This window comes from Anastrepha obliqua, chromosome 1 (genome assembly GCF_027943255.1).
Source record: "Anastrepha obliqua isolate idAnaObli1 chromosome 1, idAnaObli1_1.0, whole genome shotgun sequence".
Lineage (NCBI taxonomy): Eukaryota > Metazoa > Arthropoda > Insecta > Diptera > Tephritidae > Anastrepha > Anastrepha obliqua.
In genome coordinates, this window is record NC_072892.1 from 110,646,582 (window position 1) to 110,673,894 (window position 27,313).

The following is a 27,313-nucleotide window of genomic DNA, read 5'->3' on the forward strand; positions in this document are numbered from 1 at the left end:
TTAGTTTTATTCTTTTTTTGTAGCTTTTTAATCGTTTTTTTTTTGCGTACAAGTTTATCGTAAATTTATCGTAGTTTTGAGAATAATATAATATTATATATATATATGTTTGTTTTGACAGACTTTTAAGATGAGAATTTCATTTTTTTTTTTTAACTTTTAATAAATTAAAGAAAATAATACAAAGGGCAACACCAGCAAAGGTTAAAAGTATGAATCTCAAAGGAAATAATAATAAAATAAAAGTAAGAATAATAATAATACACTGGATAGGAGCAAAGGACATCCACATATTGATTGGCATATATGTAATAATAAACACTTTTTAAAATCGTTAAGTATACTGTGTCGTTTTCTTTAGTTATACATTTTCTCACGTATTGTAAACAGGAACAAATTAATGAAGTACAAAAATATATTAAAAATGCAGAATTCGATCGTAATATGATTTATGTATATTTACTGATTCAAAGATCTTTTCGCATGTCATTTATTAATTAATAGGTATTCGTGTATGTATATAAAAGATATTTTCACTTCATATATTTGTTTTTTTTTAGTACGACGCGTTCTGCGCTTAATTTTTTAAACCATTTATTTGTTTTTTTTTTGTGTTTTTTGTTTTTGCTATGCACATTTGCATTTGCTTTTTCTCATGTAATGGTTTTGCATAATGGATATTAGTAGTTTAGTATAAATTATACCGTTATTATGCCAATATTACTGGTCTACACATGCGATAGTAAGAATAACTTTTTTTTGTTTCGTTTGATTTTTCATAAATTTTATGATTTTTTATTTCGTTTTTTTTTCTTTTGTTTCGTCTTTTCCATACATTCACCAGCACAAAGTTAACTATTGAAACGACAAGTAAAAGTTAAAAATCCATTACAATACATAGAAATCCATGATAAACGACGAAAATTCGAACGTCCATCCATAGTAGAAATTGTGTATAAAAAACGTTTACAATAATTATTTTGTCTTGAACTGTGCAACATTTTTTATAGCCATCCTACCGGATGTGGTAATATTCACCACTAAGGTCATGGCCGTGCACAAAAGAGCGAGCAACAAAGGCAATTAAAACATTTTAGTCACCGAACTATCAAAATTTTACAACATAAAAGCAAAATAACAAAATATTTCAAAAATGTCCAATAAAAATTTTGTTCTCTTCTTTTTTTCAAAGTAGAAAAAAAAAAAAAAGTAAACAACGAAGCTACAAAACACCATAGTGAAGCATGCAACTTAAAGTACAGTGACCAATCGAATATTTAATATACACACATAAATAAGACGTGCACAGTTTTAAATTTAAACCGAGCGAAAGGAAATGACAACTATTCAAGTTCAAATTGTAAATATTTTCGTTGCAAATATATATGCAATAATTTTGTTTTTGTTTTGTTTTTCTTGTTTGCATTCGTTCTACATGCAATTTGCCATTTTTTATTATTTTTACATTCCACGCTGCTGTTTCGTTCTAGTCGAATTCATTAAGTGACTGATCTGTGTTATCTACGTTTAGTCGCAAATACGAAATTCTACTATCTCTCTCTCTCATGGTATCGCTCATTATAATTTGTTCATATTAGCATACTTCTCTCTACCCTTGCCAAAATACTCTTTCGCTTTTACTTGTATTCCTTGTGATTAGCAATCTGCATAGCAATAATGTTAGTAATATTATGCGCAGCTGCTTCTTCTACCCGTCGCTACTTCCTATTCTATTTCCTAGTACCTTGCGGTTTGTATTCGTCTCAAGGTTGATTCCCCCACAAAAACAATTACATTTAAATGACGACGCTTTCTTTGATATCTCACATTTCTTCATTTTGCTTACTGCACTTTAAAAAATACAAAGTCTTCTAATTCTTTACTTTTTAAGCATCGACCAGAGCTGCTTCTACATGCTGTTCTAACAATGAGCCGTCGCCGTTCTCTAACTCCATGTGATGCATACCATTTTCAAGCAGATGCTGTGGGCCATCACCTTCACCATTCAAATTTGCTTGTTGCTTTGAATCATTCCCCAGATCGATTTCTGCTCCTGTACTAGCTGTACCGTTTGTTTTGGGTTGCTCTACGGCAGGTTTATGCTTTACCTCATTTGCCGATTTGATTGGAGTTACTGGTTTCTTAGTCACATCTTTGGTTTTCGGTTTCAGAGCTGCACCTGATGTCTTAGTAGGCGTTAGTGAAGACTTGCCAGTTGTTGTAAGCCTGGTGCTGCCCGGTGGTGTCTTTTTCTGCAACATACTGGTTGCAGTTCTTGTGCCAGTTGTGCTACTGTTCGATACGCTGCCTACAGTTCGACGTGTTGTAGTCGATGTTAAGGTCGATGAATGCGTGGTCTTCGGTGCAGGACGTGCTGTGAAAGTCTTTGTAGTTGTGGTTGTTATGGTGGTAGAAGTCGAGCTCTTGGCGCGACTAGCAGTCGCTGTGGTTGTCGAAGTCTTTGTGACGCCATTGGTAGTTGGTGCCGTAGTTTTAAGTGGACTCCTAGCCGTAGTACTAGTAGGGGTCAACTTGCGTGCTTGCGAAGTCAAAGTCGTGCGTGGCGATAACAATTTGGGTTTAGTTGTAGCCGAAAGCCCCAAAGTAGTCGGTTTAGTTGGTGCACTGCTGGCTGGTTTGGATTTGGGGGCGAATGTGCCATTGGAAGTAGTTGTAGAACCGCCTGTGCTAGTTGGTGCCGAACGGCGTGCAGTAGTTGCGGTAGTAGTACGCGGTGCAGATAGCTTAGCTGCTGTCGGTGCTGACGTTGGACGTGTTGCATTAGTTGTCTTAGTAACTGTTCTAGTCGTTGCAGCCATGGAAGTTAAGGGTTTGCGAGTAGCTGTGGTAGTCGATGATTTAGTAATAGCTGTCGGCTTCTTCTCGGCGGTAGTTGTTGCCCTAGACGGAGTTGAACGTGGCCTAGCTGCGGTTGAGGCTCCACCAACAGCCGTTTTGCCAGCAGTAGCAGCAATAGGTTTTTTAATTGGCTCTGTAGTCTTTTTGACATCAATTGCTTTCGATTTCGTGGAAGTGGGTGTACGAGGCTTTTTAATGTCAGTTTTTTTACCTGCAGTAGTGGCAACAGTTGCAACGGCAGCTGCAGCTGTAATAGCACCAATAGCCGCGGCAGCAGTCACAGTTTCGTCCGCAACCACAGCTTCGTCTACAGACGGCTTGGCTTCATCAAATGCAGGCTCAGAGGCTGCTACTGCAGCAGTAAGAGCAGGCTCTTCGGGTACCACCAGCAAAGAATCACCGTTAATAGACACATTTGAAACAATGTCATGGCTCACTATCAACGCAGGCTCGGTATCTGCTTCGGGCACGCGCACAGGCTCTGGTTGAGAAGCAAGTTCTGGCTCCAACACGATTTTAGTCTCTGGCTCAAACACAGTTTCAGGTTCTGGCTGATTCATAGGTTCTGGCTTATTCAATGATAGGGGCTCTGGCTCCGCAATAGCTGCGTCTAGATGAGCTGCGAATGTCGGTTCCAGCGCTGATTCATTTGATAAAGCGGTCAGCTCCGGTTCGGGGGGAGTAGTAATGGAAAGAGATGCGGGTGCGTATTCCTCAAATCCATTCAACTCGGACTCTAACTTGGCCTCGGATGCTGGTGGCTGGTCCTCTGGCTGTAGCGAAAACAAGTTGTCTTCATGTTGTTCATGTGGGGGCTCTTGTGCTTGGTGTAGTTCCTGTTGTTCGTTGTGGTACAATTGTTCGTTTTGTTGCAAAAAGTCAGCGTGTAGCTGCGATTCGGTTGAAAACAGATGATCCGCTTCAATTGGTGATTGTTCAACCGTTTCGTGTTGTTCGGGTTCTGGAGCAGCAAATGGATTCAGACTTTCAACGATGTTAGCCGCGGTCTGGGCAACCTCCTCTACCTATAAGCAAACATGAAAATATGAAATCATGAATTTGAATTAATGTAAGCTAATTATCTATATTTTAAATAAAACATGCTATGTAAATATTGTTAATAAACCTGTTATTATTAATTACTATTTCTTAATGATTCGACCGTCGTTCACATACAGAATTAATATGTTTATAGAAAAAATGTAAGCGCTTACGCTGCGAAGAAATGCCACAGCATGATGGCAGACGAACTTTCTAACAATTATTTTCTACTACCAAGACATGCATAACTACTTGTGCTGCATCATTAACGAGTTTTTACGTTTGCACTAGTATTCGTACGAAACATCAAAATGTTACGAAATGATTGAGAATATGTACTATCATACCTGCGTCCGAAAAGCATTGACATTCAAAATCAAAAATCTAGATAGTTTGAATTTTACACCAAGGAATTAGTCACAGCTGGAACCAGTATCAGCTAGGCAGTGCCATCAGTAATTAACAGCAATTAAGAAAATTATTTGATAATTGTATATAGCATCACAACAACAATGCACGGGCAGATGATAAAAAACCAACCACGAATTGAATTACAACTGTGAAGAATTCAGCTGAGTAATGCTCTTTTTCATATCAGCAAAGACGATGATTTTCAAAGTGGGGTAAAAAAATATGTACGATTTGGTATGGAGAATGTTGTCCGACAAAGCTGAAAGCGAAGATAAAATTGTAACAGCTAGAAAATAATAGTGGATAATAATCAAGCAGAGCCGTGGAAGAGGAAGTAGTATAAGTGGCCGTAATATGAAGTAGAATACCAAGCAATGGAATGTTTGAACGAATTAAGACGAAGTGCTAAATACGGATCGGATGTAGAGCGAGCAAGTCAAAAGAAAAAGAGAATCAAGGAAGAAGCGTAATAAATTTGAAGACGGTGACCGCTACTGCTCGGAACTATTGGTGGACGTTTCTTCAACTTAAAAATATACATATTTATATGCATATACATACATACATATGCGAATACATAAGTATATCTAGCTTTACGTTTTTTTTGCGCAAATAAATTTAGCAAGTCTCATAAAGCTATACAGATGTACATACGAGGTGTGCTCAAAAAGTACGGCGACTTTTCCAATTCCCGGGTAACGTATGATGAACATTCGATTTTTGATATTTTTGTTATGTATACTGAACATATGTTTACAGTTTCAACTATAAGGTGGCGCAAAATGAATCACCCTTTGGGAAGATTTATAATTTTTGCAAATGACGTCGTCCATCCGTCATATTAAACACTTGCGAACTAGACAGCTGCAGTAAACAAACAGACAAACAATGCAGCACATAAAGGTCAAAGTAAATATTTCCATCACCCAAAATCATTTTTTTTATTCAGTAAAAAAGTATTCAAAAACATTGAATGATAAATTTTGCGCCATCTTAAAATAAATGTAAATTATTGGCGCATACACTTATGTTAGGTGTTTGGCCGAGCTCCTCCTCCCATTTGTGGCGTGCGTGTTGATGTTGTTCCACAAATGGAGGTACCTATGGTTTTAATCTGCGATTTTTGTTTTGTTGTTAAATTTAGCAAGTCTCATAAAGCTATACAGATGTACATACGAGGTGTGCTCAAAAAGTACGGCGACTTTTCCAATTCCCGGGTAACGTATGATGAACATTCGATTTTTGATATTTTTGTTATGTATACTGAACATATGTTTACAGTTTCAACTATAAGGTGGCGCAAAATGAATCACCCTTTGGGAAGATTTATAATTTTTGCAAATGACGTCGTCCATCCGTCATATTAAACACTTGCGAACTAGACAGCTGCAGTAAACAAACAGACAAACAATGCAGCACATAAAGGTCAAAGTAAATATTTCCATCACCCAAAATCATTTTTTTTATTCAATAAAAAAGTATTCAAAAACATTGAATGATAAATTTTGCGCCATCTTAAAATAAATGTAAATTATTGGCGCATACACTTATGTTAGGTGTTTGGCCGAGCTCCTCCTCCCATTTGTGGCGTGCGTGTTGATGTTGTTCCACAAATGGAGGTACCTATGGTTTTAATCTGCGATTTTTGTTACCGTTCCTTAGCCATAACCGTGACCATGGCAATCAGCTGTATCACAGTAAACGAACATAGGTGCCGCACCATGACACCGTAACTATAACCGTAGCCGTATGTATCTATGGAATTTTAGGTTTTCCCCGTAGCTGTGCAAATACATTTGTTTCTATCATATATTTGCGATAAAAGTTTGAATATTAGAAATGAACGACAAAAATTAATTGTCTTAGTGGAAAATTATCCATGTTTTTATGACAAAATGCAAATGTGGTCATTAATTATACTTCAATATCAGCTGTTTATGGTTACGTCATGACTAATCGGCAGACAAATGCTGTAATGTTGCGGCTATGGTTATGGCTACGGCCCCACTAATCGCAGCTTTAAGTCTACTTCAAACGGCAAGTGGCTTTTATGAGCTGCTACCGAAAAACTCAATTAGTGATCTTGCATCAACCACCGCACTCACCGGACTTCGCCGCTTGCTATTTTTACTTGTTCCCAAAACAAAAAATACTTATGAAAAGACGGCGACGGAAATAAGGTCCGCTTCGTTGGAAGAATTTAACCCATATCAAAGCACTTTTTGATCAGAATTGGAATGGAAAAAGCGTTGACCCAAGTGTACTATATCTGAGGGGGATTACTTTAAGGGGTATCAAATAAATATTGTGGAAAAAATCAGTTAAACAGTTATTTTCGAAATTTCAACTCAAAGTCAGCGAATGAGTAATTAACCGTAATTTTTTAACGATATTTTTTCAATCAAAATCTTAAAATGAATCTTAACTTTTGTTTTTCCGGGTAAAAAATGAAGGTTTATTTTTTCCGTCAAAAATAGCAGTTTACAATTTCATAACAAAACATCATTTTTTAATGAACTATTAATAACAACTCTGGTGCCACCATCCTACCTTTTGGACCAATTTCGACCGAAAAACTAAAAATCCAATTTTAACTTTTAATTTTGACGGAAAAAATAAGTCATTCTTTTTTTACTGAAAAAATAAAAGTCAAGACTTGACTTTTGTATTGGCCGAAAAAATTATTAAAATTAATTTTTTTTGTCTAAAAATGCAACGGTGGAAAAATAAAAACTTGCCAGTAAGATTACTTTTTAAATACACCTCGTATATACATATTTATTTGTTTTTTTATCACAACTACAGTGAATCAAAAACATATACATATGTAGACGTAAAAAACTCCACTAAAATGTCTCCTAAAATTTTGATTTAAAATAGTTAGCCAAATCTTTCTCCAGTCACCATCTTTTGCAAGTTGCTTTATGATCACAATTAAAAGAAAAAAAAAACTTCCACGAAAATTGTAGTTCGCGAACATGCAATAAAGCATGATGTTTATTTAAGTGCTTTACGACATCTAGTTTCCTCTTTGTTGTTGGGGACAAACGCTTAAGTCATTATTTCTCAAAGGGTGAGAAATTCGTTTGAAAGGGGGAAACCCGAGGAGAAATGAAATGAAACTTGCAAAAATTATTACTTAAATTCAGATTTTGTATAATAAAAAAAAAGTGTAACTGTTAAGCTGAATATTAAAAAGATTATTTGAATAGAAAACTACGATAGGGTAAAACTGAAAACTTAAAACTACGCAAAATATGCGAATTTGTGAAAATAAACAAACAAACAAAAAAATCTTTTGTAAACGATTTTTTTTTAATCTAGTTTTTTTTTTGGCAGATTTTGTTAGATCACCACCCCCTGAAAAATCTTGGATTTGTATGATGTGATTGAAAATAACGAAGATACAAACTGTCAAATAAATTTTAATAATTTAAAAAGCGACTAATTTTTCTTAGATGATTAAAAAACAACTCGTTGGAACAAAATTTTATAGAATATGCAAAGTTGAGAAAGCTACAATGTTAAATTGCTTTTAGTTTTTAATTCAAAACTGCATTTAAAAAAATCTCATCTGCAGAACTTTAGTTTTTATTAAATTCTTAGGGTTTATTCTGGCGGCAATCTCTGGAGCTTTGCGGCGTCAATTTAGTTTACTTGTTGTGTCTTCATTTTTCCGAGTCGGCCACTTCGATTATTGCCCTCAATTGCATAATTATCTATGAACGTTTTTTCTATTTAGCCCCATGGTACGGGTCGTCAGCTGGTAGAGCTTCCTCGCAATTCCCCATCCACTTTTACTACTTTCGTGTAGAGCTTTAATTTTATTACGTATTTCAATAGGATTTTCTCTAATCCTTATTTACCATGTTTATAATTTATAATCAATATTTGTAAAACGATGGTGCCGTGACGGTAATAGTGCCGTGGTACATTGAAAATAATCGAATAATTGCTTTAACTAAACGTCCTTATTGTCGAAAATATCGCGACCGTACTGCAAACAATTAGTAATCTAGCCACATTACCCACGAAATAACACTGCACGACCAGAAAGGTCCTATTTGGACCGGTTTTGGACAGCCAAAGATATTCATATCGGTGGTGAATGTTTCCGAAAAGTACATATACCCAACAAGACGGTATGACAGGCCACCATGTATGTGCACCAATGGACTTCTGGTGTCGAAAGTTCGCAGAACATTTGAAGTCCGGCCTAAAAACTTTCCGGATTTCACCGAACCAGACTTCTTTTTATATGGGTTTTATAGGCTAAATTATATGTTATGAAAATGAGGACCCTATAAAGGTCAAGGACGAAATTCGAATTGAACGAAAATTTGGCGAATGTGATAGGAAAATGTTGGAAAACAAACACGTGTTAGTCTTACTAATAAGCTGAAAAAAAAATTCTAAATCGATAGAGCATTGTCACAAAATGACGCACCCTGTATACACTGCTAGTTTGGTTATTAAATTAATATCGGTTCCACGACAGTCGGTTTTACGTTACCGGAACTACCCGGATTTATATCCGGCCAGGGACTGGCACTGCAGCAGTATTTACCGTACATGCTGGGGAATTTTTATGCTGCTACAACAACAACAACACCAACAACAATTTAATTAATATAAACAATACATTACTTTGAAACTTGCATATATGTAAATATTTTATTGTGAGTTACAACAATACTGGAATTTTCGAAGAAGGCAATCAGTTTTATAAATCTTATCACTTCTATACTGGGAAACTGCGTCTTAGAGAGACGGCATCCACATTTCCATATACACACACTAAATATTCAATCAGCATAACACTTGCCATTTCTGAAGGGAACAGATTTATGGGTGGGTACGAGCAAAGCATATTCAACAAAGTATAATTGAATAGCCAACTACAGCTGGCTGGCTTGTAGGTGCCTTTAATGCCAAAAGAAAAAATTGGAACTAAACGATTAACTCTTTGAGGTGCGTGTAGATATTATTTTTATTGTAAGCCAATATAATTTAAAATAAAATAATTACGAAATAAAAAAATTAAACAAATTCTGTTTTTTTTTAGTTGCATTCTCTTTATAGTCGTATTCTCCCCAAAAAAAATATCTGTCAATCGGAGTCGGCTTAAAACTGTAGGTCCCTCCATTTGTGGAACAACATTAAGTCGCACACCACAAATAGGAGGAGGAGAGCTCGGACAAACACCCGAAAAGGGTGTAAGCGCCAATTATATATATTCTCATTTATGCGTACATGTGTATGTGCGGAAATATGTATATGCTCCTTAACCCATCGCATCATCCTAGTGTTTTATTTTTGGATAGGTTATTTTTAAGATTTAGTGTGTTTACATGAATGCCACCGCAATTATTTATGAATAGTGGCGACATTAATGGAGTCGTAAGTAAAAAATAATAAACAAAGCAGCTGTGCGCCATAAAAATACCACCATGAAATTTGAAAAAATGCAACGTTAGCATACATCAAAAAGTGTTTTGCAGTTCTTCATATAAAATGTAGTATTTTTATATTTTCCATTCTATTCCCACTTTTTTTATAAATAGAAATATTTTATAATTATTATTGTAGCATACATATTTCTCAGTAATTAATTAAACAAAAAAATATAAAAACCTTATTTTATATTATCTCTATATTTAGAATACAAATATTACATTGTTCCATTTTTGGAACGGTACTGAAAATAAGAAAAACGTATTTATGTGGGATAGGAACATGGCTGCTATAAATTTTACGCAAATTCGAAGCGCTTAAATATGCTTGGAATGATGCGGGTTAAAGAAAAATACATATTTTTTAATAAAGTGAGACACATTTCTTTATAATTCGTCAATATTCGTCATTTATAAAAAAAAATTCTTTAAAATTCCTAATTCACAGAACTATTTTTATCATGAAATATTCCTTTTGCATACCAGTTGTCAAAAAAATATTCCATATTGTCTTATATCGGGTTTTTAAGGGCTTGAGAACTTTAAATGATAATATCTACAAAACAGAAATATGAACTTTTTTTACTATTATCTGGTAGATAATTACATGGAATTTATTTTTTGAGTACAATATCCGGCATATGTACGAGCATGTTCACCGTGAATACAAGTTACATGGTCCATTCTATCAGTCCAATTTTCGACTACTTTTTCCATTAATTTTAGCCATATGATGTCTATGGTGGCTTGAATATTGAACCCAATGTCATCGATGTTTATAAAAAATAATAATTGGCGTGTACATTTCTGTTAAGTGTTTGGCCGAGCTCCTCCTATTTGTGGCGTGCGTCTTGATGTTGTCTACTCCCAATGGCAAATTGATTTTTATGAAGAGTTTTTTCATGCAGAAATACGCTCGGAGGTTTGCCATTGCCTGCCAAGGGGCGACCGCTATTAGAAAACATTTTTTCAATCATTTTGGTGTTTCATGCACAGAGATTCGAACCTACGCACTCCGGAATGGTAGTCACGCACCAACCCATTCGACTATGGCGGCTGCCGCCATCGATGTTTAGCTGATTCATTTTTGGAAACAAAAATTCAGTCAGTAAGGATCGATAGTACCGGCAGCCCCTTCCCCATTTCGAAAGAAATAGGGGCCGACGATGACGCCAGTGCTCAATGAACTTCGCGAGCAAATTTAGGTTTTTTTGTTACGTAAATTTCCACAATTTGGAAACATTGTTCTGGCATTAAACGGTTCATGATGACTTGCCATTTCTTACTGAGCAGAAAAGTCCTCACAGTTTGCCGTTCTCAGCTGTCAAGTCATAGTTATCGATATCGATAATTCTCATGCAGCCAAAAAACCACCCGATACATTCGAAAAATTAAGACTTTGCTTTAATGAGAAAGTCATTTGAAATGTATTGGCCTATCCACGGACATGACTTGGACATTTTTCTTTATAGTAGTCCCTGCACTTTTTTAACTTTTATGCTCTTCTCACTTGTTTCGTTAAGTACAACTTTGCTAGTTTTAAAACATTATTTAATTCTAATGCTAATACATTCGACATACGCGCACAATCGGAAATTGAAATGGGTTCAAACAGTTCTGGCAAATTTACTCAGACTTAGTTGAATATATTTTAGGATCAAGTACTTATTAAGAGAAATTTGCGTGAAATACGATACAATAACAATAGACGAACGTTTACATCCTTGAAAGTTTTAGGCCATGCTTATGCTCTTGCATCATTGCCTGCGCCTTGATGTTGCCTCACAAGAGGAAAGAGCTTTGCTATTTTATGTTGCCTCCGAACGGCACACAGATTTTTTAAGAAAGCTTTTAAGTGCAGAAAAACACTCGAAGGGGGAAATACTTTTAGAAACATATTTTTTGATATTCAATATCCATAGTGAGTATCGAACCCTAGACCAACTGTCGGCATGTCACGCACAAACACACCCAGCTACCACAACCGCCAACTGGAAATAAGCAACGCGAACAAGATACACACAAGTATTTGCGTCTCCGGGAGAGAACACATTGGGGAATGAATTCGTTTGAGTTGGATGAGATGACACAAAAGTTGGAAGTGGTGTCGGTCGATCGTGCAGCACTGCTCGAGCGATTATTAAGCAACGCAAAAGCAAAAAAAGAAAACATAAAAAAAAGTTTTGTCGAAAAGTATCCAAGTATAGGAAATATGAAGTGTACGAAACGTTTATAATTACTCGACCACAGTTTACAGCAAAAAACCCAACACAACAAACGCATATGCACATACATAAATATTTTGGGGAGAGATGAAATCAACCAGCGTGAGGTAACAGCAATATGAAGCCGAGGAGGTCGGTTGGACGATAAAGTCGCACAGTCGGCAACAAAAACATCCAGCGGCAAAATGTTTTCTCGCTAAACTTAGCTGCCCCTCACACTAGGAATGTACATTCACACATACATACTATGAATGTATGTAAATGTGCAGCATGGCGCATTCTATAAGGGACTACACAAACAAACAGTACAAACCAAATAAGAGTGACAACCCAAGAAATAATAATAAAAACATGGCAACAAAAATTACGACGGCTCGGCGGTAATGACGATGCTAGCGACTATGGTAGCAAATATGTACAAGAACAACAGCATGCAGATATGACAGCAACGTGGAGCGAACAACGACGCCTCGTGGTGCTGGTTTTTGGTATTTGGAAAAATTATTTAAAACAAATGATGGCAACTGAAAATGTCATTGACCAAACGGCAGCAAAGCGGCTGCAATAACAAAAGCAACAGTTGCTGGCATTCAACTACCAGCGAGCAGCAACAACACTTGCAATAAAACGCCATCTAATGTACATACTATTATAATATACTCGTGTGCATGTCTGTATGTATGTTTGTATGAGTTTGTATGTATATAATACTTATGAAGTATTTGTCTAAAGCTGGGAAAAATGGTGGTAGTGCATGGCTGCAGAGCAACCATGTGTAATGAGGTCACATAATAAGCCATGCTAAAATCAGCAACACATACACATATACATATATACACACAAAAGCCACTCTTAGTGCTAGGCTAGTCCGCTCTGCTAGCTTCATAGCCAGTTAGTCACCCATCCAGGCAAACGCCGGTGCCTACATACAAATTCGTTGATCCAAATGCAAACAAACATACATATAGACGAATTTCATAGTCTAAGCTCCAGTTTCAGCTGTAAGCGCCAACCAACAGCGACTGTATAAGCCGCCAGTCGCCAACGCTGCTATTGCCAGAGATCGGTGCACTGCACTGAAATTGGGCTACAGCCACAGCAAGTTAATGCGCGAGCGCTTAGTGCTTGCGCAAATTCGCACGAGCAATTTTCGTTCGCATGCTAGCAAAAAAAGAAAGAAGTAAATGAAAGAAGTGGCGAAAAATCTAATACAAGCAAAACTTTGCACTCACACGAGAAAGTTACTTGCTTATAAGTATGTATGTAGTTAGGTATGTATGTACACATGTAAGACTGAAATATCTAATAATGAAGTATAATTAATTAATCATGTGTAGATTTCCTTTTGCTTTAGAAATACCCGCCCCTATTTAGCGTTTTTTGCTTTCTTTGCATTTTTAACCGATGAATTAGATAATTTGCACCAGAAAAGGCGTTGGCTCTGACAAGGTTTTTTTTTCATTTAATTTATATTTATAGATTTAAATATATATAGCAATTTTATATTTAAATACAGAGTGGTTCATTAACAAATATCATATAGTTAGAGATTTATAAAAAAACTTCAAACTTTTCAATCATTATTTGTGTTTATAGATTTTGACATTCTAGGGAAGATACCTTGCTCTGTGGTTTTTGCTTGGTTACATATAAAAAACATTCGAGGCATACAACTTTTTCACTGCTTTTCTTTTTTGGAACGAAATTTGTATAATAAAGCTCGTCGGACAGCAATTTCCCCAACGTATAAAATCAAATTTAAAATTTGATTATTTGAAATATTCCACCTTTTATTTAATTTGCACATTTTATTCTTTTGGTTTGTAGTCAATTTATTTAGCATAAAATACAACTATAATACAGGGTAGTCCGTATACTGTTTTGTTTTTTAATCATATGTTGTTTTCATAGCGCAGATATTTCAAGCTGGAAATTTCGACAGAAAGTCAGTCTCATATCTGCGCGAAACGAAATAAATCGAATAAAATTTACGATTGAACAACGTTGGAAAATATTTGAAACTTATTTCCAAAGTTAGTGTTGTGTAACCCTTTCAAAATTTCGTTAGAACAGCCTTTTTCATCAGCGGTGGCCGCTACAGAGAGATTTTTTGTAGCCGAACACTGACATGGACGTGGACGGTCTTTGATTTCAGCAGGTTGGCGCGCCATGCCACAATCGATTTTTTGCGCACCAAGCGCGGTAATCGCGATATTAGCCGTCTCGAAGATGCCAATCCGATATCTCGGAACTGCGATTTGACGCCCTTAAGACTTTTTTGTGGATTTTATGCGAACAACCCATTAACGATACAGGTCCTTAAGACGAATATCGAGCATCGAATCGTGTTCCATAAATAATGAGAATGTTTGTACTTTCGAATAAACTAATAATAAACTGAAAAAACAATTTTTGTTGTTACATTTTTGAAAAGAAACCACTATACATGGACCACCCTGTAGTTTTATCGGTGCACTTTTTATGCTATTAATTAGTCAACAATTAAATACTGTTTGACTAAAACACAAGTTATTAACGACTAAAGTAGATAACGTCCACAACGTAACATCCGAATAAATATTTTCAATATTTACAAAGCCAATTTGATCTTAAGCTTTCCTTATACCATAATGTTTTTTTTTTTAATATTTTTCTTCCTTTTGAAATGATCCTTAATCATTTTTATCTTTCATAACTCAATATTGTCAGAAATATGATAAGACCACCTTACAGTTTTATCCCATTTTGAATAACGTCCGAACACAATTTTCGATCGCAAATACGTCATCATTAAATTAATTTTAAATTGTTAGCTTTTTATATTTCTCTGTGTTGCTTCAAATCTTCATCCACATAACAAACTAATTTTAATTTGTCTTTATGTTCACACAAAAAAATCAAAAGAAACGTCCGCCCATACTTATTACGTAAAATAAATAAATTCCGAACGTTATGTAGATGGGCCACCCTGTAAAACACACTCTAGAATTGTTTTATTACATAGCATTGCAGAAACATCATTCAAGGTTAACACTTTTATCAAGGTGAAGTTTATGAACGAGCGTTTGGAAATTATCAAAAATTGCTACCGATAAATCATCTGACTGGATGTGTGTGTTGTTATCGTACCCACAGATATGTAAATACGAGTGAATATATTCCATATTGAATATTTCTGTGTTAATCAAACAAGCCAATGCATTTCGCGCTGTTAACGAAAATTTGAAATCTTTCAGTTGTTTTTGTTGTATCAGCATAAATATTTCGCATCTGCTGGGCAAGAGCCGTTTTTGGACTTTTTCTACGGAAATTGGTGGTATTTTTCTATCGGAAAAAATTGGGAAATAAAAATTTATACACTATACAGGTACATATTAGTTATAACAAAAATAATATTTTTCTTAAATATTTTTATAAATCTACAAATGTGCTTTTATGCTAAATTTAAATGCAATTCTATTTTAAGCGGGAAGATATTAAATTTTCTCATATGACTACGCCTGCTAAAAAGCTATCAGGTGAACACTAACAGATGCTGTTTGTTTTTCCCGATCTCGGCCACATTGCAAGAAAGTGCATTTATGAGGCTAAGTAAATTTAATTTTACAGCAAATATCAGATATCAAGATTATATTTTCCAATACTAAGACAGCTTAAGTTCTTGTTGCATTCATCCCTTATTATAAAAATATGATTACTCGTACAGTTATAAGTAAATTGAAGTGAACTTTTCCATTGTGAACATTTTTCAAATAGCATTTTCTTGAGCTTATTATGATTTCAAAGTATTTATGTTAAAACTGTAAAGAGCTTAGTACGTATATGCTTATGTATATATGTAAATTTATACATATTTGTGAGACTTACTTGAATTGGATTTCAAATTGAAGCTTTTAAGAGATTACTTCACTCACGTAGGCTGCTGCCTAAGTTTTGTTACATGGAAACATCAGTGTGAAAATGTCAAAACTGAAATTGTTAAGCGTGACTTTTGTCACATATGCGATATTTAAATTTTTTACAGGTACTTACGAGTAGAAATGGAAACGCTTATAACGATGAGGAATAAGAATATTCGAGATAGAATGTGGGAACGGTCCCGAAAAAGTGCAGTAAGAAGAAACATTTAGATTTCAACATAGGAAAAACTAACTTCAATGATAAAATTGGTAGGTACAAAATATCCCCAATATTTAAAGGAAGATGCAATATTTTAAAATGCAATCTCTGCAATCTAAATGAAAAAGAAGACATTGAACATATTATTGGAAGATGCCCAATATTATCACAGATCCGTAATACAAACTTCCAAAAAACCATTTTGACATTATAATATAGGGAAAAAGGAAAAAGCTAGTTTTTTCACATAATTAATTGTAAATGAATTTACGTGATGCGCTAAAAACATATCGCATATCCCGGCAGACGACCTTTAAGACCGTATATTTTTTATTTATTTGTTTAAAAAATCTATTTTTTAGTCTGTGAGTAAATATTGTCAACTTTAAATATAAATAAAGAACTATTAATTATTCTATTCTAGTGTTATTTCTTGGACCAAAGCTTCGTTCCTTCTCGGGCACGTACATATATTAGTATGTATATTAGCTAATTATTGACGGTTAAATTTGTATGATAAATTTGTAGTTTTTAAATAAATTAAAATTCAATAAAGTCAAACTGCGTTTATCAGAAGAATTTTACTAGTATACATTTAAAAGACACATACATTTAAAGATTTGCAAAAAGTTCAAAAATCCACAAAATAGAAAACAACATCTATTGCTGTTTAAGCAAACACATGCATTAGCACTTAATATGTGGTGGTTTTATTTAATGATTCTACTATTTGCGAACAGTATTGGTAAACATTCGAGGAAAAAATCGCTGAAGCTTTTTTCTATCAAAAATACCTTTCCTATGCGTTACCTTCCTCCTTTATATTCTATTTGCGTATTTTATAATCAAATAGAAAAGCGGAGAGAAGCCGACCGGCGAAAAATAATCCCTCCACACACAAGTAGATACATACATACCTATGTGTCTTAACGAATATATGCATGTACAACCTACAAATATACTATACACCGGCGAGCATTTACACTCACAGGAAAAATAATGAAGACAAATTACGCCATTGCCTTTTTAAGCGAATAATTTAAGTTGATAGGAACCACATTTTCTCATATTAAAAATTACTTTAGCTCTAGTGTCACACAAGGCTCTGTAGCAATATCAGATGTAACGGGAACTTGTGACACTAAATTGTAAAATAAAAGAAAACATCAACTCAAATATTGGACGTTAAAAGGTTTACTACTTTTAGTTAGATCAGAACTTTTGTACTAATGACTTTTATTGATCGATTGACTGCATTGCCAACAACAAAATATTATATATGGAAAACAAAGTGAACTAATTTTTTTCTGTAGCAAATTGCTGTCAACTACATGCTTAGATTTTATCCAGCTCAGAATCATATGCCACAAGAATATATTTATATACATATGTCGCTACGAGTGCAATGTTGGTAATTCATACCAGATACTTTCCCAAGAAGCTTAATTTAAATTGGCATTTAGCTTCTGCGAAAAATTGAAGTTTCGAAAAACTGTGTAAAACCTGATATTAAGTGGGTATTCTAGTATAGAATTTTGAAAACATCGAATTTTTTTTTTTGCATATTTTCAAAGTTTAAACATTCAAGAATATGTCATTAAGAGGACTTTTTAAAATTGTTATTATTTCATGAGGTATAGCCTTTTTGGTGACAAGGCATCGGTTCCGACCGCTTCTGAAAACTTTGAACTCGTTTTTCTCAAAACTATAATACTTCCTTCGAGCTGGCGGCTGGGATATCTCCAGTTCTAATGAACCGATTTACTTCAAATTTGGGAAGGATGTTCTTTATACATCCCTTCATCTGATGACCCTAGCTCGACTCTATACCTTTTTATTTACTATTTAAAAAAACATCGGAATTGTTGAAAAAATATGCAAAAAAAAAAAACAATTTTTTCTCAAACAGCCGCCATATTGTGAAAAACATTTTTTTAACTTGCCCAAGGCTCATTCAATAACGGCATCTATAATTATAAGGAAACCGTTTGGTTTTTATTTTTCAGATCCTCAGGAGAGTTGGAATCATGCACGCCAGGACACCCTCTTCTTTTTTTTTTGGCCCCCTACTTTGACTGTGCATAATTTTGTCAATTTTAATTTTGTTTTGGTTAGTTTTTAATGTAATAATTAATAATCAAATGGTAAAAAATGGATAGTAAAAATATGTTTGTTTCCTTTTTACAGCGCTTCAAAAACCGGGTGAAATTTATGCCTCTACATACACTAGAATATCCCCTTAATTAACGTTTTATAAATTGTAGAAGCTATACTGTAACATTTTTGTGGTCTTTTGACAAAACGATTTATTTGTGCTTCCGATCACTAAATCCTGAACGGTCGTCCTAGGGCAAATTTAACCTTTTAATTAAGTGCTCAATTTAAGTTTTGGCAAAAGTCCACAGATATATTGGAGCCCACGATCCGGAGGTAATTTGGTATTATTTTGTGCCCAAAAAAATTTTTTTTAATCGACCGCATCGAGGATTCCGATATTCTTTTACTTGCGCGCTATTTATAGAAGCAATGATTGCATCAGCTGTAAAATATAGAGTACGTGCAGGTATTGTGGTAAAGGCGAGTAATGTGGTACAGCAGCTTTTTTCGAAAATTGAAAACATTGAAATAACTGGATCCAGCTAGCTAGTTTGGCTGGACGAGGTTTTTTTTTGGGTTATGCCACTCTTAAATTTAGAAATTTTATGGGCTTAATTATTATTCTTAATTATGAAATCAATAAATTGTGAAGTTTCCGCCTACTTTTTTGTTCCTGACCATGAACAAGCGCACCGAGTGGTATATTTCCATTTGTCAAGCACTCATCTGAAATTTTCAACTGGCTTATGAAATTATTTATAACCTCGGTTCCCGCATAAATACCCCAGAAAATCCATATAATTTTTCTGTCATGTAGCTTTCGCGATGTCGTCAAATAACGGATTGGGATTGAATAAAAAGGATAGGTTTTTGCAAACATACACAAATTTTCGATTTACATATATTGTTAGAAATATAAATATAAGAGACGATTTTCGAAAAAAGTTGTATTATTTATTTCTTAAACTCAAAAAGTTTAGAAAAAATTTCAGTTATAAGTACATACATATGTAAATAAAACAATACTCGAATTAATACTAAAGTTATCCGCATGAGCATAAAAGTACTATTTTTTCCATTGATATGCCAGTCAAAAGCGTTGCCGTAACGGATTAATTTTGGCGAGGTTAATAGTCAAGCGATTTTGCTAGCTACTCAGATAGCAGTACAGCAACTCCCGAGCTGTCGCACTTTCATATAAATTAATTAATTTTGGAGTCATATAAACAATGATTCATCAGAAGGAAAAAAATAGAACAAGAAACAAAAAACACAAAAATCAATTACTCACTCACCTAAATAACTCACTTCATCCTTCTAAAATTAGCTTCACATTACAACTGAACCCTTTGCTAATTTAAACAATAGGTTCAAATCTAAAATAAAATGCACTATGCAAAATATTAGAATACATACATAAATACATGCATGCATACACCTTTGAGCTACTAAATTTTTCTTTACCAAACATACATAAGCACCACATTAGTATTTATTGACAAATCAACAAAATGCTCAAATGATGACATCAACAATGCGCTGGCGTACGCATATAAATATAATCGCCTATGCATGTGTGAATGGTACAAATGTGCGTATGGGTAAAAGAGCAAACAAAGGAAGAAATGAGTGTGCTGAATTATGAAGTGAGCAAGCAAAGCATATATACTTATATATATGTATGTACATATGCAGGTAGGTCGCGCGAAAGCTCAGCAGCTCAGGCCAACAGTCTAGTGGGTGATGAACGCCGCGATTGCCGGCTTCGGCTACTGGCTGCTAAAATGCATAAGCCACAAGCAATCCATTGAAACCGGCAAGTATTTACCATCAACTTCAGCACAAATTGTATGACAATTGCTTTCGCGTTAACGGTATTACGCACATGCATTCATATATGTATATGTGTATACTATACATATACATTTTTGTATTTATGTATGCACATACTTACTTATATACAACTGTGTCTAGCACTTGCCTCAATGCCGTATTGCCACATTTATGGCGAACGCACAGAAAGACATAAACAACATTGAGGTAATAACGATTATTCACCATTAACTTTTTGCAAATTTGGCAAACACCATTCAGTTAAAATTATTTAAGAACGACTTGAAATACGATTGCCGATTGTTGATAGCTGATGCTCATTTTGGTAAGTATGTAAGCATAAGTACATAAATCAAATAAAGGAGGTAAAAACCGGCTGGCTTGCATAGAATGTCTCGATTAGATTACTGCTCATTTTAGTGTTTTAGAAAACAGAGAATACAAAAAATGTCTATGGTACCATTTTCACCCATATATGTACATATGTATGTATGGATAGTTGTATATTTATAGTTATAAGTAAAAAAAAAGCATACCCTGAACTACTGTTACATACTACTGCAGCTTAAGAAAATGTATTTGCTTGAAATATTGACACTTTGACTTTGTTGTTTAATTATGCGTGGAGTCGCCAGCTGGTGACGCGAAAAAATGACTATTGCTGCGCGGGAGGATATGAGCGTTTATCTACACGTACATATATGCATGTAAAAAAATGTACTTTATACATATTAGGTGAAGTTGAAAGTTCTGAATGTTTTCCGCTTGATTTTTTTTTTTTAAATGGAAAAAACATCTAACCCAAACACCAATAACATCTAACACCAAAAATGTCAAAATCAACGCGATTACTGAGCCACTTCAAAGCAGCATTCAATGGGCTATAAAATTCCATACTAGAATTTTCTAACAATTCTAATTAAAAAGTTTTAAATTTTGACGAATATTTGTTGACTTTTTTCTAAATGGATTGGTATGGATTTGTAGGAGAATGAACTATATTTTCATAAAAAAATTAAAATTAAATAAAAAACAAATAAATTGCTAAGAATTGCCAATAAATTCCTATATGTATATTTTATTCCGTAATATAGGTTATTAAGTGGTTTTTTACGAGAAGCCTTTTCATTGCAGAAATGCACCTGCGAGATTTGTTAATACTCACTGGGACGCGACATTTATTAGCAAACAAAATTCTACTACATCGCCCGATTTAACACCTTTGCATTATTTTCCGTGGGATTATTGAAAAGATAGAGTTTATGTTATGTGAATGAACTGGAAATATCAGGTCAGTCCATAAGTTCGTGCGTATTTTACCCCATTTTTGCATACAAAAAATTATTCGCGGAATATAACGGAACTATTTATATTTTCATTGATATATTGTGCATTCAACAAGTGATTTTTATCGCAGATAGAAGCAAGTGTTGTTAAAAAATAAAATGGAATCTTCGAACGCGTATAAGAGGCATATTTTGTATTTTTTTATACAAGTGGTAAAAATGCAACAACTGCTGCTGCAGAAATAAACACTGTTCACGGAGAAGATACCGTGAGTGAAAGTGGTTTTCAAAATTCCGAAGTGGTAACTGCGACGTAGAGGATGCCCCGCGCGCTGGTCGTCCTGAAGTCTTTAACTCCGACGCCTTGCTCGAACTCGTGGAAGCTGAGCCAAATTTGACAGTCGATATGATACCTCAGAGGTTAAATTCATCGTATGGAACAGTTCACAGGCACCTGGTTCAGTTGGCAAAGATTTCAAAGTTGGGAAAATGGGTTCCGCATAGACTTTCCGTCGGCAACCTTCAGCAGAGAGTGAATGTGTGTTCTCAGCTGCTGCAACGGCTTCAAAGTTTTTTGAACCTTATCGTTATTGGTGATGAAAAATGGGTCCTTTACAATAATACTGTTCGCAAACACCAATGGTTAGATAAAGATGAAACACCAGAACCGACTCCTAGAGATGGCCTTTACCCCAAGAAGATTCTTCTGTCTATTTGGTGGGATATAGTCGGTATTGTTTATTATGAGCTTCTGGAACCAAACCAGACGATAACTGCTGATTACTATTCCCATCAGCTATCAAACCTGAGTTAGGCACTTAAAAAAAATCGACCGTCTTTAGTGAATAGACGCAAAGTTTTGTTTCACCACAACGAAAGACCTCTTACCGCAAGGCAAACATTAGGCAAGCTGAACGAGCTCGGGTGGGAGCTAATGCCGCATCCACCATACTCTCTGGATATTGCACCTTGTGAATATCACCTTTTCCGTGGACTCATATGGGATGAGTAACAAGAACAACGCCTCAAAAGAAGCTATAAAAAGGGATATCGAAGCGTATTTTGGCTCCAAGGACAAACAATTTTTGAGTAGGGAATTAAAATTTTGTCTAAACGTTGGGAAGACATTGTAAATAATGAAGGAAAATATATTATTTATTTATTAATCAATACTTTAAACCCCTTTTTTATTAATTTTAAAACCACCTTTAAAAAACGCACGAACTTATGGACTGACCTGATAATTGAAGTTTTGAAAGAAAACAACTCAAAAATAAATTATAGAACTTCTATTTTTACATGTATGTATATGTATATATAATTAGTCTTTATTGGGCATTTGGTCCACTCCTATTTTTGATGTGCGTCTTTGATGTTTTCCCACAAATGGAGGGACCTACAGTTTTATGCCGAGCTTTTTCATGGCAAAAATGCACCAGAGGGTTACCATTGGCTGCCGAGAAGCGACCACTATTAGAAAAAACTTTAGTAGGACTGGGTACTACCGAATGTTAGTTCCGTACTGCCGCATTCGGCTACGGCGGCCACTCTAATCCAAATGCCAATAAATAATTAATGAACCTCCATACAAAATATATTTCAAAAATAAATTCCAACTTGAAATACCCTGTAATTTATGTATGTGTGTGCATGTGAGTTGAGCCAAAGACTGAGCATGAGTAATACATAATCCCCCATATGGGCGAAACGATACATTTGACAGAAGTCGACGCAAGAAAATTTATGGAAATGCCAACCATCGCTTTTATCGATGGGCCATTAAACCTTAAAAAGAAAATCGTCATAGGCTGAAATTTAAAGGAGAAAACCATACAAATTTTGGGCGGCTACGATTAGCACTTTATTATTAAATGCATGCATGAATTTACATAGCAGCAACAACGTTTTTATTTAAATTACTTCTTTTTTTTTTGCTTATATATAGCATAGTATGAAAGTATGTATGTACATTTGCGTGCACATTTTGTACTTTGCCAAATTAAGCAGCCAAATATCGTAATTTCTATTTTTAAATTTGCGCAGCGTCAAAGTATTCGAGCGCAGATACCGAAAAAATGAAGCAACAGACGAAGGCTTGTCATTGCCTCCACCAAAGTCTGCCGTCTAGCAATGTTGTTACCACACACACAACGAGCGCAACACAAGTTGAAGAAATAAGACACACACATACAAAGGTATGCATGCAAACGGGTGTAAAATACAAGTAGACTGAAAGTCAGATCGCCAATGTGCCACATTGTCAGTCGGCAAGTCGTAATATCATTCACCGCTCGCATCACGTTGCCATCTGCCAGGCAGTGAGTAATCGAAGCGAGTGGCAAAAGAAACGCAACAAGCCAGTAAAATTCAATTGAAATTTTTACACGCCACCAACACCAGCAAGACAGCAAGCTACATAGATAACTATGCAACCGGCAAATCGGAAAATGGGCAAACACGAATACGAGCACTCTCTAATCTTGCACACATCGCAGGCCCTCCAACCGAACCACTTACATCTCCATATATCCAAGTATACATACAGTTGAGGACAATAAAATCGGGACCTGTGAAAAAGTCATTCTTTTTAATAGACTAAGATAAGACTATCCAGAACTGTAAGTATGTGAAGAAAATCAATACTCATAGTTTTGGTGCCATGAGAGAGCGCAGAATTATCCTGGAAAAATGAAATAGTCTAGTTACTTTCGAAAAGTGCAAGATTTTCCCTAAGCTGAAATCTAACTTTTGTGTTAATCGCTCGACTACTAAATACTCTCTTACAAAAGGTCATACTTTTTTTTTATTATTGTTAAATTTATAATTTTTTTTATTATTGTTAAATTTATAAATTTCCCCAATATTCACAAATCTTTTAAAGATAACGCAGACAGACAATAAACAGAAATTCTTAAAATTCAATATCTGAAATACAGAAAAAAATGAAGCAACAGACGATGAAGCAACAAAGATTTTAAAGCAAATTCAATGCATTCGAAAGAAGAAGACTTGAAAAAGTCCAATTTCTGCAACGGATTGGAAGAGAGAGCCAACAATATTACACGAAATATGCCCAGTATTGGCCATTTCAGCAAATTTTAATGAAAGCATTTGATTATATTTAGCGAAAATGATTTATATATATTAGTACCAAGTGTGGACATTATGTAAATCGAAGGGCAAGTTTTTAAGATCACCAGCATACCTACAACGTCTTCAGCAAACGAAAAGCATTAACCAATACCATTCATAAACAGAAAAAATAAGAAGGGTTCTGGAATGCTCCCCTGCGGGACACCAGAGGACATAATATCATAAATGGACGGGATGTCGCATTATCAATGGATACAACGCAGTGTCTATTGGACAAATATAACTTAATCTACGTGACTAAACCCGGATTGGACTCAGTGCATCAAAACTCATTGAAAAAGAAGACTCTGGTTTCCGGTAAAATTTCTTGTCGGCCTTTGCAATACACAAGCCTTTATGGAAAAACTATAACACCCAGTCAAAGTCACCGTTTGCAACACTTTATTGGGTGGTCAATACGTTATTGCCGAAATTCAGCCTGATTTTTGCGAAGGCTGTATAAAAATGGGACCTCCATATTACACCAATCGCAGCGAAATCATATTCAAATATTAAAGCCATAAAATGTCGGTTCAATAAAACTTATCTCAAAATTTTTCTATGTTTTGATTCTATTTAAACTTTTTTATTTCGTTAATCTTCTTTATAATAATCTTCTTTATTTCGTTAATTTTCCTTAATTTAATTTCACTAGAAGAAAAACTACCTGTAAAGAAAAAGTAAGTCAATATGATAACAAAATGCACTTGTGGCACACATTTGGTACATAAAATGAGTGTTTATTCAGCTGATTCCTATACCTGCCAGATTCAATTGCGCTAAGTGCATGACCGGATTTTAATGTCCACAACTGTAACTGTAGGTAAGCGCACGTACACATCATCATGAGTGATGAGCATGCGCATTGTACGCTAAAATTTAGAATTTAATGTATTACTCAGTGCAATGCAACTCCACCACCATCGACACGAGTATCCACAAACTGTATACACAATCCGACAAATGCCGACTGCTATTGTTATACTTTGGTCATATTCCAGTTTCCTTCATTGTAAAACGTACCGATGTTCGACATTAGATTTTGCAGAGCCAATTAATATGAAGAAAATCGCTGACGAAAGGAAATTGTAAAATACATTTTTTGACTGGAATTGTGCGCAGGGTTGTGGTCTTGTTGCTTAAAAACCAATCCCGATGAAAATTTTGAAAATGCCTTTAATGGGAATTCCCAATTTTTGTCAATGACACCGACAAATGCATTTTGAATGTCGAGTCACTTGATAGGGACGGAAATAATTAAGGGTCTTTCAGATACCGTTGACCTGGATGTCGTTGGAAAGTGTATGTTGTGGTTATTGTACCATAATAAAACTTACCTAATATAACACCCCTCTACCTCTGGACCCAACTCGACGAAACACCATGTTTCCTGGGCCAGCTGTTAGAAGCCTTGACAATTGGTGGCTACACCGAAATGGCAGGGCTTAATGCAGTGTTACAACAACAAGAAAGACAATCTTTAAGCCACGTTTGGTAGCAAATTTAGAAGCAATTGGTTTCTTGAGTGGTAAATATTACTACCCTAATTTTATTAGAGGAAAAAAAAAGGTTCTTTTAACTCAATTGGTATGTGCAGAGACGAGAACTTTGTTGTTTTTCTTGTTGTAACTACTATTGCCGAGTAGAAACTGATATTATAAATCCGAATAGTTTTCATGTATAAATATATATAATAAAATAAGTATACGTAAAAGTATATGCTTCTAATATCCAGCGCTTCTAAGCAACCAAAAATTTCTTTTGGTAATGACCGGAAGCTTCAGTCAAGTTCCAAATATAGCCATAAAGAACGAACAAATATAAAATAGGCGGAAAGTAAAAGAGGAAAAAGTACACAGAAATTGCAATATCATTAATCTTTTTAAAACCTGAATACATACAAATATTATATATGGCAAGTATATATGCATGATATGTTTTGATTTGTATATAAAGCTTGACTAACTAAAATGAAAATTCATTCAAAGCAGCGGGAAGTAAAAATACCTTTGTTGCATATTCATTGAGCCAAACACATATACTTGTATACATGTATATATATATATATTTATATACATACATACATATGAACAATAAAAACAAGCTACAAGCGCAACGACAATAAGATTTATTCACATCCACCTAAAGAGCAGCATGAAAAATTATGACTGGTTTATCATTTCTCGAAATTTTTGGGTGGAAATTTCGTTAGCTAGACACTTATACATGTTTCATTAAAAACGTTACGTTTATTGTTATATGGGCACGTCTTTCTTACTAACTATGTACTTATGTATGTACGATTAAAAATGAGTGGGTGTGGGCGTAACAGTTAACCACTCGCCAGCGAGTGCATTGACTTGGCACTTAGTCATCTTTATATTTCAAGTATATATACATATATGCATATAAAAAAACAAAAAAAGCACATTTCGATCATTTGTACTATTAAAATGTCGACATAATAACCCAACTGTCAGTTGCATTTGTTTATGGAAAGCACAATAGAAGGAAGTAACTTTCACGGCATCAAAACCGTAGACAAATTCATGGCATACTAGTCTGTATGAGACTTCATAAAAAGGTAAAGAAAATTCATACTATAATATACTATATGATGGAGGTGAAAATACATACATACATATAAGTGAGTGAAAATATCATACATTTTTCTCATAAAATTATATTTGCATAAATATATTTTTTTATTTTCGCCAAGAGAACACATGATATGATAACGGTGAAAGGTAAACGGTTGGTTTCGCATGGCATTAGTTAACATCAATTTAATACTTGACGTTCAAATAAATATAGGCGAGCCATAAATTTAAGTTCATTATCCAATTCAAACTATAAT

At 34.7% G+C, this 27,313-nt stretch overlaps 1 protein-coding gene across 1 annotated transcript in view; it reads right to left on the reverse strand.

Annotated features, from left to right (window-relative positions):
* The window catches only part of LOC129235565 (205 kDa microtubule-associated protein), a 68,909-nt gene continuing 41,596 nt past the window's right edge, over positions 1–27,313 (reverse strand). The window contains exon 2 of the mRNA XM_054869467.1: positions 1–3,884. Coding sequence (XP_054725442.1) covers positions 1,887–3,884 — 1,998 coding nt within the window. The 3' untranslated portion in view covers positions 1–1,886. The remainder of the gene's footprint in view (positions 3,885–27,313) is intronic.